At 42.9% G+C, this 15,479-nt stretch overlaps 1 protein-coding gene across 1 annotated transcript; it reads right to left on the bottom strand.

Annotated features, from left to right (window-relative positions):
* Window positions 1-926: 926 nt before the first annotated feature.
* On the bottom strand, window positions 927-9,644 carry vamp1b (vesicle associated membrane protein 1b). Its single transcript, XM_034042111.3, has 5 exons — window positions 9,295-9,644; window positions 6,367-6,502; window positions 5,847-6,005; window positions 4,604-4,655; window positions 927-4,417 (listed from the first exon to the last, which is right to left on the bottom strand). Coding segments are annotated over exons 1-5 (366 nt in total). The 5' UTR covers window positions 9,297-9,644; the 3' UTR covers window positions 927-4,400.
* Between the last annotated feature and the right edge of the window lie 5,835 nt (window positions 9,645-15,479).

Below are 15,479 nucleotides of genomic sequence, written 5' to 3' on the forward strand. Positions count from 1 at the left end.
TGTGTGTGTTTGCGTGTGTGTCTGTGTGTGTGTGTGCATGTGTGTCTGTGAGTGTGTGTGTGCATGTGTGAGTGTGTGTGGGTATGTGTGAGTGTGTGTGGATATGTGTGTTTGTCTGTGAGAGTGTGTGCGTGCGTGCATGTGAGTGTGTGTGTATGTGTTTGTGCGTGTGTGTGTGTTTGTGTGTGTGTGTTTGTGTGTATGGGTGTGCGTGTGTGTGTGTGTGTGTGTGCATACGTACGTGCGTGTGTCTGTGTGCGTATGTGCGTTATCACTGATCACAGCCATTGTAAAGTCGCCCTGCTCGAAGCTCACTTATATGTTTCACAGTGATGTTTGCAATGGGCTGGCCATGTGTTAGCTCTTACTACTGACTTGCTGGAATGCGATCCTCAGCCTGCAATTTCCTCCTCTTATCTGCCCAGATGGGATCACTGGACACATCTGGATAGAAACACCTGGGGGAGAAATACCTGAGCAATGGCAGGCAGCTGCGACAGACTCCAGCATGTTTAAATAACCATAATCATTAGCGGACTGCATTACACCATCCCACTCTCCCAATACTGCAGCTCTGCCCTGTTTAATATCCTATAGTGTGTCTCTCCTGTTTAATATCCTATAGTGTGTGTCTCTCCTGTTTAATATCCTATACTATGTGTCTCTCTCCTGTTTAATATGCTATAGTGTGTGTCTCTCCTGTTTAATATCCTATAGTGTGTGTCTCTCTCCTGTTTAATATCCTAGTGTTTATCTCACTGTAACACCCTCTAGTGGTCACTGCAGCTAGTAGGCGTCTTTGTTTTTGAGTATAGCTCATATTCGTTTATAAATTATATTAGTGAGGAGACAGACAGTAGTCTTGTATAAGAGACAGAAAGGGGGTCGGCTGGACAGGTTACTGAAATCACAGACTGACTGCCAAACAGATTTACATTATAATACTTTATTGAATATTTCATTTTATCCTGTTGTACATTAAATATACATGCGTTATGTTTTATTTTTACCTTTGCATTTTAATCATTATTATTCATATAGTTTAACACTGTAGTATTAGCATTTTTTTTTCATATTTGTACAGATTAATTATTGAACTCTTTTAAATGATTTGTACACAAGATGGAAGTGACAGCTGAACGTCTCGGAACACTGCAGGTTTTTTTGTTTTTTGTTTTGTTTTTTTAAAGATTTAAACAAACGAAGTCTTTATCGCTGAAAAAACAACTTTCTGATTGGTATATTATCATCTAGCGTCTCTGGCATGGCCTGCTGTGTGCTGGGCTGAGCCTTGCTGTACTGTGCTGTGCACAGGGCAATGCAGAGGAGGCTCAGTGATAATGTTACTAGTAATAAGACTCGAAGAGGCGAGCGAGTGGATTTGAACGATGGTAAGCACGCCTTTAAAGGGGCAGTGATGGTGCTGCCAGGTTGAAGAAGGACAGGTTTTTTAAGGCTCTGTTGCGCGCTGATGTTATTTGACAGCTCTCTGAAGCAATGCCGCAGATCCTGCAATGTACCGAGACGTTTGTTTAAGGAAAACAAAACGACACTCGTCAATGATACACAAATACACAAAAACAGACATCGTTTTCTGAAACACACACACACACACGACACAGGCATCTGTTAATTAGTTCTGTTGGTCATTTTCAGTTTCCAACTTTGCAACAGCTCGTAGCGAGGGAGGGCAGGAACAAGCGCGTTAGTCGCCTCGCCCCTCCCCGCGATGCGGCGGACTCTGCCATGTCCTTCTCAACACAATCGTAAAACAATCGTTTTATTCCAAAAAACATCAAGAACATATCCTCAAGAATCCCACAATGCCATGAAGCTGAGCTTCACTCCGGATGCTGCGTTGGATAGTGTTGCATCACTGTAATCATTACACTGTTAGATTTATTTGCAATTTCTTGGATTACTATTAAAAATTGATCACAATTGAAACTACAATTTCTTCTTGGCGTCTGCTAGTTTCCTACCTTCTCCTTCATCAAAAACAACGAAGGCATTGTTGCCTTGCCAGTTTGTTTACCCTATATTTTTAGTTGCCCGCAGGCTTCCTCTCTGCTTGAGCTTGCTGTCCCTTCCTGTCTATCATGAGCGCTAACCCGACAGCCCGCCTCCTGCGAGTACGCGGGATTATGATTGGAGCGCCATGCTGTGCAGAAGGTAAAATTCACTTCTATGAGATTTCATTTGATACTGAAAGACTCAACTAATTATTATGATTTTTTCCCCTGTAACTACATTTTCTTTTAATTTATTCTTTTCGTTGCTGTTTTTAATGTTATTTGGTTTCTAAAACAAAGATTTGAATAGAACTCAATGCTGCCATCTAGTGAAAACTGAGGAAAATTCACAACTACTACTACAAATAATAATATTAATAATCATCAGAGGCATACTTATACAACTAACAAAAATAAATAAATAAATAAATAAATAAATAAATACCTACATAAATAAAGTACACATTTTTTTTAAACCTAGAAAAAGATTAATCAAAACGTCTCTTTTCTGTTGAAAAAGACATGGCAGGTGATGACATCACAAGGGATGTGGCCGTGGTGACTAGTTTGTTCCCACTGGGCACAGCTGACGTGCAGACAAAAAAAAATAACAGACTTGAGACTGGCAGGAGCACAGCACAGGGCCACACCGCAGGGCTTGTGAGCTTGGGATCGGGATAGTGTCAGGCTGCCTCAGACCTCTGTTAGCTTAGCTGGACCAACTTAGACACGCTAAAAGAAGCTTAACGAATTCCAAGACAAACGCTTCAATTAAAAGTATTTTCCAATGTCGTGAAATTTAATAACCAGACAACAAAGTGTTTCCAAAGTTGTCTTGGAAAACGTTGGAGCTGTTGAAACGTTTGTTGTTGACTTGGTTACGTTTCTAGGCACTGAAACAGACTATTGATCGGTACGTTTGTCGTTGAATTGATTGGGTATCGTCCGTTTCATAGTTATGGGTGGGCCTGTCAACCGATTCGGGTTCGTTTTGCTTCAGTGCTATTTCCAACCAAACCGATCTGTATTGATTTGGTACAAAACAGGCCCAGCAAAGGTGACCGGTAAGATTTGGGAACTGGAGCATGTGCATACTGGTTTACAACTGGTATTTAAAGCTGCAGCAATTGACACCACAGCCTACCGAACCAGCATGACCAGTTCAGACCAGTCTGAACATAACCCTGACCAGTGCTGGCATTACCCACAGGGACCGCATTCTGAGCGCAAGGATTCCTTTAGCCCTACAGTGTCTGAATCAGCCCTAACCCCTCTGCTTCACTCACTTCCTCTAGCGTATCTGGGTGCACTCTCTCTGCTTTGGGAGGGAACAGTTTTGGGGGAAAGAAAGAAAGGGATATGGGTAGTGGGGTAAAACAGAGGGGCAAGAAAATCATTCTAGGGAGACAAGTCTAGTGATCTCAAACTGCAGTTACAATGTAATTCTAGTCTAGTCTAGTGATCTTAAACTGCAGTTACAATGTAATTCTAGTGCAGTCTAGTCTAGTGATTTCAAACTGCAGTTACAATGTAATTCCAGTCCAGTCTAGTCTAGTGATCTCAACCTGCAGTTACAATGCAATTCCAGTCCAGTCTAGTCTAGTGATCTCAACCTGCAGTTACAATGCAATTCCAGTCCAGTCTAGTCTAGTGATCTCAAACTGCAGTTCCACTGTAATTCCAGTCTAGTCTAGTCCAGTGATATTAAACTGCAGTTCCAGTGTAGTGCTGTGCTATTAGCTCACTAGACTGTATTGCACTGCAGGGCAGCTATCTCAATGCACTGCAGTTTGTGGTCTCAGACTCAGGTAGATGAGCTCAACAGCAGCAGCAGCAGCAGCAGGGTCAGCCTGGTCAGTGCCTCTCAATGGAAGAAACCCAGTGTGAAAAAAAAGATATATCTACAAACCACTATGAACTGGGACAGATGGATTAGCACAGAGACTGGGGGGGGGGGGTGCATTACTCGATCATTAAATATTTTGCAGCTATTCAGGGATACCGAGATATTTAGTGAGAGGAAACAAGCAAGCGGTCTGAGTAGCGGGGGGGGGGGGGGGCAACTAATGCCCCCCCCCCCCGTTCATTGTGCATGTACTCATCTGTCCCTGTACTAGCCTCAGGGGACGTATTCATGTTTAGAAATATACATCTATATTTGCAGCAAAGTCTAAGATCATGCATGCGATCTGAACATCTAACACACGGTACAAAAGGAAGAGATGATCATTTCAACAGAAGGAAAATTGCATCAGAGCTTTTTTTTCTGAGTTGGTTACAAAACGTTTGCAGGCTCCATGTGATACTAAGAAAGATTTCTGTCTTTCTGTGTCTGTCTGTCTATCTGTCTGTCTGTCCCGCTCTCTATCGCTCGCTCTCACAGAAGTTTCAAGTGAAGAAATAAACTGTGGAAAAAGAATTAAAGAAGAAATTAGAATATACATATACTATCACAGTGATTCAGACAGTCCCCCTGAGTTTCATTCTCCATTTACATATAATACAGCAGGGGCATTAACAATGATTCAGACAGCTCCCCTGAGTTTCAATCTCACTGTTGTACTTCTCAATGATTTCCACGCAGTACTCACTTATTATTATGCCTACAATGATTGCACCAATGACTCCCATCATGATCATCATCTGAAATGAAAAAGATAAAAAGGTGTAAGTCCTGATGAGTCAGGGGACTGATTCACCTGCTATAGCTGCTGAGAGCAATGGCAGCACAAGCACAGGGCAGCTACAATGGCATGAGGCTGCCACTGGTAGAATGGGACCACAGTGTGCTAACTGTACCCTTCCCAAATGATCTTCAGTGGCTATGGTTCAATATTAGACTGAGGTAGCTCAGTTATAGAGCAGCTGGGGAGGGCAGCAGGACTCCTGCATGTAGCTCTATGGATCTCTTGTTGGTTCCAGTTATGTTTAGGAAGCTACACTGGGGATTGGTGTCATGGAGGAAGCAATGGAACTGCTGCCACTGTGTCTGTCAGCGCGGAGTTAGCGCTGTGTGTGTGTGTGTGTGTGTGTGTGTGTGTCAGTGCTCTGTGTGTGTGTGTGTGTGTGTCAGTGCTGTGTGTATGGGTGTGTCAGTGCTGTGTGTGTGTGTGTGTGTGTGTGTGTCAGTGCTGTGTGTGTGTGTGTGTCAGTGCTGTGTGTGTGTGTGTGTGTGTGTCAGTGCTGTGTGTGTGTGTGTGTGTCAGTGCTGTGTGTGTGTGTGTGTCAGTGCTGTGTGTGTGTGTGTCAGTGCTGTGTGTGTGTGTGTGTCAGTGCTCTGTGTGTGTGTGTGTGTCAGTGCTGTGTGTGTGTGTGTCAGTGCTGTGTGTGTGTGTGTGTCAGTGCTGTGTGTGTGTGTGTGTGTGTGTCAGTGCTGTGTGTGTGTGTGTCAGTGCTGTGTGTGTGTGTGTGTCAGTGCTGTGTGTGTGTGTGTGTGTGTCAGTGCTGTGTGTGTGTGTGTCAGTGCTGTGTGTGTGTGTGTTTGTCAGTGCTGTGTGTGTGTGTGTCAGTGCTGTGTGTGTGTGTGTGTGTGCAGTTTGTGTGTGTGTGTCAGTGCAGTGTGTGTGTGTGTGTCAGTGCTGTGAGTGTCAGTGCAGTGTGTGTGTGTGTGTCAGTGCTGTGAGTGTCAGTGCAGTGTGTGTGTGTGTCAGTGCAGTGTGTGTGTGTGTGTCAGTGCTGTGAGTGTCAGTGCAGTTTGTGTGTGTGTGTCAGTGCTGTGTGTGTGTGTGTGTCAGTGCAGTGTGTGTGTGTGTGTCAGTGCTGTGAGTGTCAGTGCAGTGTGTGTGTGTGTCAGTGCTGTGTGTGAACGATGCTGGATTAGCAGTCCCAGGTTACCTTGCAGTTTTTCCACCAGTACTTGTTCTTGAGTTTGGCGGCACTGCTCTCGAACTGCGAGGCTCCGGCCTGCAGCGCGTCCGCACGGTCATCCAGCTCGGACAGCTTCTGGTCCCGCTCCAGGACCTTGTCCACGTTCACCCGCATGATGTCCACTACCTGGGAACAGACAGACACACAGGGGACAGAGAGACACACAGGGACAGAGAGGCACACAGAGGGACAGAGAGACAGACAGGATTAGTCAGGATTCAGACAGTTTTGTACAGTTTTATCCTTTATTTCACAAGAATTCTTATATCAGCTGAAGTTTCTATAAAATACACCAGCATCTGTGATTAGTGAAGCAAACCCTGATTCTAACACAATGAAAGAGCAGAGTAATATAGAACTGCACTCAGACTTTGTAATAATAATGCATCTGGATTTCTAGAGATCTCCAGTCAATATTGGAGGCACCCAGAATGCTGAGGCAGCAGCGCCCCCTGGTGCGTGTCAGTGTCAGTGTGCGCTCTCTTACCTCCTCCACCTGCGCCTGTGTCTGCTGTAGCCTCCTGTTGCTGGATGTGTTGGGGGGGGGCTCAGGGGCTCCAGGGGCCCCAGGGGCTCCAGGGGGTCCGGGGGGTCCGGGGGCAGCTGCAGGGGCAGGAGCAGACCTGGGAGGCAGAACACCGTCAGACAGGGCAACAAACACCAACAGTCACGGGAAATAATCACATCACAGGCAGTGACTCACAGACTTCAAACACAATTCAATCAGGTTTTGCCGGTATAATCAATTTTAAAGGTTGCGGGTTAAAAAACGGAGATTTAATTATATTGGTGATGCATCAAAAAAGGGTTATTACACGCTGTGGCAAGGTGCCCACCCCTTTTATTATTTATGCATTATTATTTGTGTTGTATTATTATTTATAATATTGTGTTTGTGTGCGGCCGGATGAAAGCAGTCCGTCATTTTTATTTATTATTTGAGACCGGTGAAAAGCCGGTCTTGTAATGAATAGTCAGTGTGGATGAGGCTAATACCCCTTCCCTATAACTCTCGTGGGAATGTGGCCGGAGCCTTAATAAGGTAATTTATTAATGGGTAATTAAGGCTCCAGCCACGAATATAGAAGGACCCCCTCTGGCACATTAGGGGGAGAGAGTGTCGGAGGAGAGACCAAATCGCGAGCCGAGAGAACCAACAGTTGCTATATTTCGATTTATACTTGTTAATTTGTTCCGTGTTTTGTTTGTTTGGCCAACGTGCCCTATTGTTTTGTAAAAGTGTTTCTGTTTGTTTAAACTGTTTCTTCTTTATTATTTTAAGAAAACTCTGCGCGCAGCCACAGCGCTTCAGTTTCAGCCCATACTGTTTTGTTGTTGTTGCACGTCTTCCTGATCCGTGACGTCACTACACCTGCGCACTACAACCACTCTGCCACACAAGTAATACGTTTCCAATGATACAGAGCAGGGCAGCGCTATCTATCACACTGCAGTCTGCTGAAGAGACATCGCACTCCAAAATATAACAATAACATGGTTCAAGACTACTGTCTGTCTCCTCACTAATAGATGTGAATCTGTCCAGTCGACCCCCTTTCCCTGTCTCTTAATAAATTGTACATTTATATAGAAAGATGCTCTTATAAAAATGTATAATTACCCTAAAAGCAGTTTAATAATTCTGGCCAGCGAGGGTTTATTACCCAGGAGGAAACCCTACACTCACTCTGTCTGTCTGTCTCTAACTATCTAACATGACAGTAGAATGTGTCTGTCTGTCTAATCATGCATTAAGTGAATATTTTGGCCGGTGTGCCTGTCTATCTGCCAGTTGTAGAATGGGTATATCTGTGGAATGTGTATATTGTTTATAAAATGTGTATAATTAATCATTAAGGTATAGGTGCCCCTACACCCTATTGACAGTGCTATGGCAGGTGAATCAGTCCCATGGGGTACACCCTATTGACAGTGCTATGGCAGGTGAATCAGTCCCATGGGGTACACCCTATTGACAGTGCTATGGCGGGTGAATCAGTCCCATGGGGTACACCCTATTGACAGTGCTATGGCAGGTGAATCAGTCCCATGGGGTACACCCTATTGACAGTGCTATGGCGGGTGAATCAGTCCCATGGGGTACACCCTATTGACAGTGCTATGGCAGGTGAATCAGTCCCATGGGGTACACCCTATTGACAGTGCTATGGCGGGTGAATCAGTCCCATGGGGTACACCCTATTGACAGTGCTATGGCGGGTGAATCAGTCCCATGGGGTACACCCTATTGTCAGTGCTATGGCAGGTGAATCAATCCCATGTTCCATCTATCTATGTCACTTTTAAATGCGTGGTATAACATGTATGTCACATGGTTGCTTCACGAATCATCGGGCCCTTTCCCGTGAAATGCCTTCATCGACCCGCGTTTGATTTATCACCGAGCAGTATTGACGGCGATAACCACTATCTAATTGAAACGAGTCCAGGGTTTGAAAGTGCGCTACACGACATCGACAACACAAAGCGAAGCAGAGCCTGCCCGGAGCTCCACGCCTTGTTTTTCCTCTGGTTCTTTCCATCGCGTTCTCGAATGCGCAACCCCTGTCACCTTGGTGGGATCGGCGTTCAAGAGACACAAAACACAGCCAATTGGAAAAAAAAAAACAAAACGCTTAGCTTTCGAAAACCATGATGCAGTGTCGCTGTCTCACCCCATCCCCCTCACCCTGTCTCTCTGTCTCTCCCTCGTCCATCTCTCACGTTTCGCTCTTCAAATAATAGTAATAATAATACTATTCATATTATTAATAACAGTAATAATAATAATAATAATAATAGTATATAAATATCGCTTATTAACAAAAATAGACAATGTCGTTTAGGTACGGAACACAAGCGTGACATCACCTCACAGGTTCACCCTTGGTATTCAGCATCGCGTGTCTCTTTAATTTGACTTTTGTTGTATTATTAATGCCTGCGCTTTACCTAACATAGTACATTGAGGTGGGTGTCGTGAACACATTTTATAATGTCTTGTCAGGACATATTAACCCCCCCCCCCCCCCCCCCCCCAAAAAAAAAAAGAAAACCTTACCGCAGATACTGTACGATGTGGCTTACTTTCATGAAAATGCTTTTCAAAACGTCTGTAGAAATTTGTGAAGATAGAGAGACAGACAGACATACAGACAGCGTCTACACTACAAAGCAACGCGGACCTCAGCATTTATTACAGTCTGCCAGCAGCTGTATTATATAAAGATGCTTATCGCAACAGGCAATATTGCGCACCCAGTATCTAATTATCCAGTTCGGTAAAATGTACTGCTGTCGTACAATCTATCATTTAGAAAGGCTACTGCAGTATTTATAAAACAAAATTTTGAGATATTGATGGTATGCTTGCAGAGGAAATACTGAAAAACATATGATTTAGGAGCATACTTACATTTTGTTTTAGGTTGGTAGAGTTGTGTTCTTCAGGAATAAATTATTATGATTTTTGCTTTCTGCAGGTTAAGCGACAGAACGTAAAAAAAATCACGTCAGAGGTGTTAGAAAAGATGAAAAAAAGATATTCGCGTCTAAGCTAAGCAGCCGACAAGATAAAAAAAAACACAAAAAGCGGTCTCTAGAAAAGAATAAACGGTAGAAAATGATAGAAAAAGCGCTGCACTGCTGGAGTAAATCTCGTCCTGTGTAATGCAGTATTTGGGGGGCTTGCTGGAGCATGCACTGGCGCGCGCCGGTGCAGATAATTTTTACTGCAGAACCTTTATTCCAGGCAGGCGGTGACGTCACTGCGGCTGGTCTGACACCCTCAAGCCCTCCTTCCTCTCTCTCTCTCTGTCTCTTCAAAGAAGGGCGTGTCTGTTCATCTTAATTCTAATCTATTCCAATATATTCAAGCATCCTTTGGATTCTAGCCAATCAAACCGCCGGTATGCAATTGAAGCGGGCATATATTATGCAGAGACGGTATTCTTTGGCCAATAGGGGATGAGAATGCAGGTGCGAAATGTTAATTTATTTATTAAAATTGTATGGGAGGGGGGAAATGATGCATCAACTAAGCACAACAGCTTGTGCTTACAATGCAGGCCATTTCCCGTAAATAGAAAAAACAGAAACATTTCAGAAATGACTAAATAACGTTACTTTATAATGAAGACACTATAATTACATGTAAAAGAGACATTTTGATAAGGTGCACTGATAAGGGGGCATTAAGATGTGGTTGGGTATTCTAGATAATGACATTGTATCTCGTTGTAATATGCAGCACATCATCAGTTTTCTTTGTTTTGAAATATTTTAAACATTCTTTGTTTGTTGATTTGGCCCGAGACGGGATTATTGACCGTCTCGAGGTCAGAAGGATCTGCATTTGGGAAATTGCATATTAAAGGGAACGCGTCCCGTTAAAGTTCTTCTGCTGCGGCAGACAGGCAGCATCTTGTTTTGTTGGCCGATGAGTTTGTTTTGCGGCGCCTTAAAGGCGTAGTGTTCCACTTAAGTTTGTTTTCAAACTGCAGACAGACAGACAGTGCCCCGCAATCGTGTTCATTTAGGCTTTAAAATCCATTCTCTTTCCTGTCATTAGCTTTATTAACATCACCACTGGTCCCAGGGGTGTAGCTATCATAAGTGCAGGTGGTACAGCTGCTCAGAAAATAAAATAAAACTGTAGGCCTAACAAATAATGATAATAACACCTTTCCACTAGCCAGCACACACCGCCAAGTGCCATACCATAGTGTCTGGTTTTAACCCTGTAGTGTATTAAAATGACCATATATGGGCGTGGATAGGACCACAACCCCCAAAAAGAAATACAAAAATGATGCTGTAACAATAACTCTTTCTAAGCTGGCTATAAGCAAATGCGGAATTTTATGAGGATTTCAAATAAAAAAATCAGATTTCAAATATCTACTACCGACCATTGCAGAGCAACAAGATTTTGTCCAAACACAAAACGAACAGATGTTCAGCACTGAAGTGTCAACAATTCTGCAGAGGTAGTCTTTAACTGCCCGATTTTATTAATGGATAGAAAAAATACACTATGCAAATAATGAGATGTCAAAATTGTACATACAGTATATAGTGGTTTAAAAAAATGAATGGTGTTAGATGCGCTCACTGATTCATTTGGGATATTGCAAGGTTTCAATATTTACAGCCTCCTATAATGTTTCACCAGATATTATTTCACTGTATCTTTATTGTATGTTTTTCAGTTAATTTCCAACCTGAACATCCTACAGCTTGTCCAAATAACCTCACGGAAGCAACAGTGACCTCAGATACCCCACTGTTTCATGCATTTTTAGCTTAAAGTATAAGATATATAAATGTAATGAAAATATATCTATTATTTGTTATTATTTCTTTATTTAGCAGACGCCTTTATCCAAGGCGACTTACAGAGACTAGGGTGTGTGAACTATGCATCAGCTGCAGAGTCACTTACAATTACGTCTCACCCAAAAGACGGAGCACAAGGAGGTTAAGTGACTTGCTCAGGGTCACACAATGAGTCAGTGGTTGAGGTGGGATTTGAACCGGGGACCTCCTCGTTACAAGCCCTTTTCTTTAATCACTGAGTGAAAATTTAATAACTGTTGTGATAAAAAAGATATTGCAGGATTACTTATTGCTATAGGCACAACATACTGGTGAGAAGTGTATTCTCTGTTCAACAGTTGAATCTGAAGAAAACCAGCCTGTGTGGTCAAACCTCTGGAATGTGACCACCTGGGACAGGATGGTGATGCATGCATTAATTCAAGTTTGTGGTTCACCAGATATACAGATGTTACTAAGGGACAAAAAAACTAAAACTGTATTTGAAGCAATATCCAGGCGTTTGGAAGCACGAGGGTTCAAGACAAGTGATGAAGCCAGCAAAGGATGGGAAAGGTGCAACCAGAAGTGGAAAAATCTTGAACACAACTTTAAGGACTTTGTATTTAACCAGAAAAAGACTGGCGCTGGCAATAAAAAGAAGCCAGACTTTTTTTGAACAACTCCATACCATTATTGGCCAAAAACACACTTTAAAACCAGTGGCACTAAGTGACACAACAAGGGCCCCTCAGACCATAGGCCTTGCTGCAGAAGCATCTACTGAGGGACGGCACCCTTCATCAGACTGCACCCAGCTGGAAATCCAACAGTATCGAGAAGAGGACAGAGAGATGAAGTGGGAACTTTTGGGACTTTGTTTTTTTTGGGACTTTTGAGATGTGCAAAATAGTGTGTCCTTTTTATTATTTATTTTCTCTGCTTCGCACATGTTATAATTATATACAGGTGTGTAGCTGCTTTGACTTTATTTATATGTATGTTTCAATTGTGCATTTGTTAAGGTGTGGTACCTCAGGGCAGTGGTTTTCAAACAACCAACTCTTAAAAGCTGAAAATAATGAAAAATGTCTGATTTTAATTATTTTATTAGTTCAATGAAGGGTTTGGTGCAGCATCTGAGCTCCATTGTAATGAAAACCAGCAGACACAGTGGGTCGCCAGGACCACGATTAAAAACCACTGCTTTATGGAGCTTCATTCAAGTCAGAAGTGTTTACCTTGTCAGTAAGTGGTTGCAGATGTCGTCTCGTTTTAAGGAGCCAGCAGTTCTGTTTGTATTTCTGGTTGGTTGTGTTACACTTAGATCCTGACTGTTGTCAGACTCAAACTGGTACTTCATCATCATCCTACTTACAAAAAAAGAGGCCATAATAATCCAGGAATGTTTTTAACTCTGGCATCGATGTATTTAAGTCTGCGGAATCGGTTTTTTAAATGCAATTTCACTGGCAGTTCTTGTTTGTGATTGCTTCCTGTTGTATCTGAATTGTTATAAACTTAAGTTCCCATTGTCTTTGTATGGGACCATCATCCACTTTTTCAACGAGTAAGCACTGTCACCAACAATGTGGAAATCATTAGGAAAAAATTCCTGCTGATTTTCCTCAGTTGCCTGACAGAGGTTGGACTGGCTGAACATGCTGGCATCATGGGCTGACCCTGGAATGCCTGTAACAGATCACGGTCCATATAAATAAACTTAACAGCAGTTACAGAAATGACCATTAAGCAAAAACACCCTTACCTACAGGGGAATAGTCTAACAGAAGTGTACTTCATGTTTCAAAGATACAAACAATGTGACTTACTTTCATCATTAAATATGACTTTTTTTAACTGGTAGTACTTTTAAAAATCAGATTACGTTAGTTTTGTTGTTGTTTTTTCCTTAATATCTTACAATATTCAGAAATACATTGATTATTGGGGTTCCTGAGTGGCACATCTGGTAAAGATGCTCCGCGTGGAGTGCAGGATGCGCTCTATAGTCTGGACGTCGTGGGTTTGAGTCCAGGCCACTCCACAGTCGACCGTGGATGGCAGATCCCAGGGGGCGGCACACAATTGGCCAAGCGCCGCCCGAGGGGGGGGGGGGGGGGGATAGTGCTTAGGTCGGCCAGGGTGTCCTCGGCTCACCGCGCACCAGCGACCCCTGTAGTCTGGCCGGGCGCCTGCGGGCTTGCCTGTAAGCTACCCAGAGCTGCGTTGTCCTCCGACACTGTAGCTCTGAGGTGGCTGCACTGTCTGCAGTGTGAAAAGAAGTGGTCGGCTGACGGCACACGCTTCAAAGGACAGCGTGTGTTCGTCTTCGCCACTCCCGATTCAGCACTGGGGTGGTAGCGTTGAGCAGAATATCCAATTAAAAATAATTGGATATTCTAAATTGGGAGAAAATACTAAAAATAACTGGTAACTACTAAATTAAAAAAAAAATACATGGATTATTAATTATCAATTACCTGCAGAACAGTCTGTATAATGTCCATGACTGTCACAGACAGCTTGTAGAACGACTGTGTGTGACATTTCCATTCTCTAATTATTGACAAGGCTGGTGTCAAAAAGTCAGTAAATTAAATAAAAAATGCTAGGTATATATGGTTTTAAAAATGAAAGTACTATTTTCGATAAAAAAAAAAAAATGCTTCCATACCTGGAAATCCAGCTGTCTTTGAAGTGTGATGCCACACTGTTCATACGATGAGCTTCTGGCCACTTTATGTACTTCAGAGCTATCCTCTCAAAATACAAAGATACAAAATGATCTGTCTGTATTTGTTACTGTGGGGAAAAAAAGCTCTGCCTGTTACAGATACAAATAGCAGCAACGCCTTCCCCCTTGAAGCAGTTGCATGGACTTCACATACAGATGACAGCAGCTCGTATTCTAGCCCTTATCGTTGCTAAGTTATCTGAAGTGGAATACCATATCAGAATAAGAAGGCTGTATTGAAGACACTGAAAATGACTTGTAGTTGAAATGCTTATTGAATTTATTGCAGGTTCTCTATTCGTTTCAGGTTTAGCATGTTGAGAATGCTTGTAACCAATCAGGAAAGCATCACAAGCAGCTCTTCAGCAATGTTTATGAATCACTGCAACAGGTATCTGTGTGTAAGACTGCATGTGTTACAGCATTTCATTATACATGGAAAAGAAGTATGGGCCTGCATTGCCCACTTACCAGTATGTGATCACTAATAATGCCATTTCCACTGCAACTAATAAACAGTGTTTTTCCATGGCTCGCCCAAGCGGCTGCGCATGGCTATAGGGTCCGGTTCTGTATCATACACGATGCAGCCAAACTGGCTACAAATGAAATGCATCCTCACGTAGCCAGTGGGTGCTTAAGCTCTTTGTCTACGGCTGTGATGAAACGCGTGGAACTTGAGGTATAAAAACCAAGCGACGTTAGCCAGTGATGTTAAGGGGGCAGCAGTGTGGAGTAGTGGTTAGGGCTCTGGACTCTTGACCAGAGGGTTGTGGGTTCAATCCCCAGTGGGGGACACTGCTGCTTGTACCCTTGAGCAAGGTTCTTTACCTAGATTGTTCCAGTAAAAAAAAAAACCCAACTGTATAAATGGGTAATTGTATGTAAAAATATTGTGATATCTGTATAATGTGAAATAATGTATAATGTGATATCTTGTAACAATTGTAAGTCGCCCTGGATAAGGGCGTCTGCTAAGAAATAATAATAATAATAATAATAATAATAATAATAATAATAATGTTAAGCATTCGGCTCATTCTAAAACCATTCACTGATTGAATGCTATTGGGAAACGGTGGCCCTGTGTTGCCATCTTGGCTCTAAATCCCTATAGTTTACTGCACCCTGCTGGTCCAGTGCAAGAGCCAAAATGGATTCACTGCTTAACCTTGTCTACAAAACATCAAATGAAGGTCTTCTAGGTCCCTGACCCCTGCCATATAGGCTGTGTGGTGCAGTGGTTAAAGAACAAGGCTTGTAACCAGGAGGTCCCTGGTTCAAATCCCACCTCAGCCACTGTGTGACCCTGACCAAGTCACTTAACCTCCTTGTGCTCCGTCTTTCGGGTGAGACGTAGTTGTAAGTGACTCTGCAGCTGATGCTTAGTTCACACACCCTAGTCTCTGTAAGTCGCCTTGGATAAAGGCGTCTGCTAAATAAACTAATAATAATGTGTGTTTGAGTGTCTCCCTCTAATCAAGCTGAGAGTGGGTTTTATTCTCTAGCACTCTTTGTGGTGTCTGTCACACAAAGAGTGCAGTAGA

The sequence above is a fragment of the Acipenser ruthenus genome, chromosome 20 (genome assembly GCF_902713425.1).
Source record: "Acipenser ruthenus chromosome 20, fAciRut3.2 maternal haplotype, whole genome shotgun sequence".
Taxonomy (NCBI): Eukaryota; Metazoa; Chordata; class Actinopteri; order Acipenseriformes; family Acipenseridae; genus Acipenser; species Acipenser ruthenus.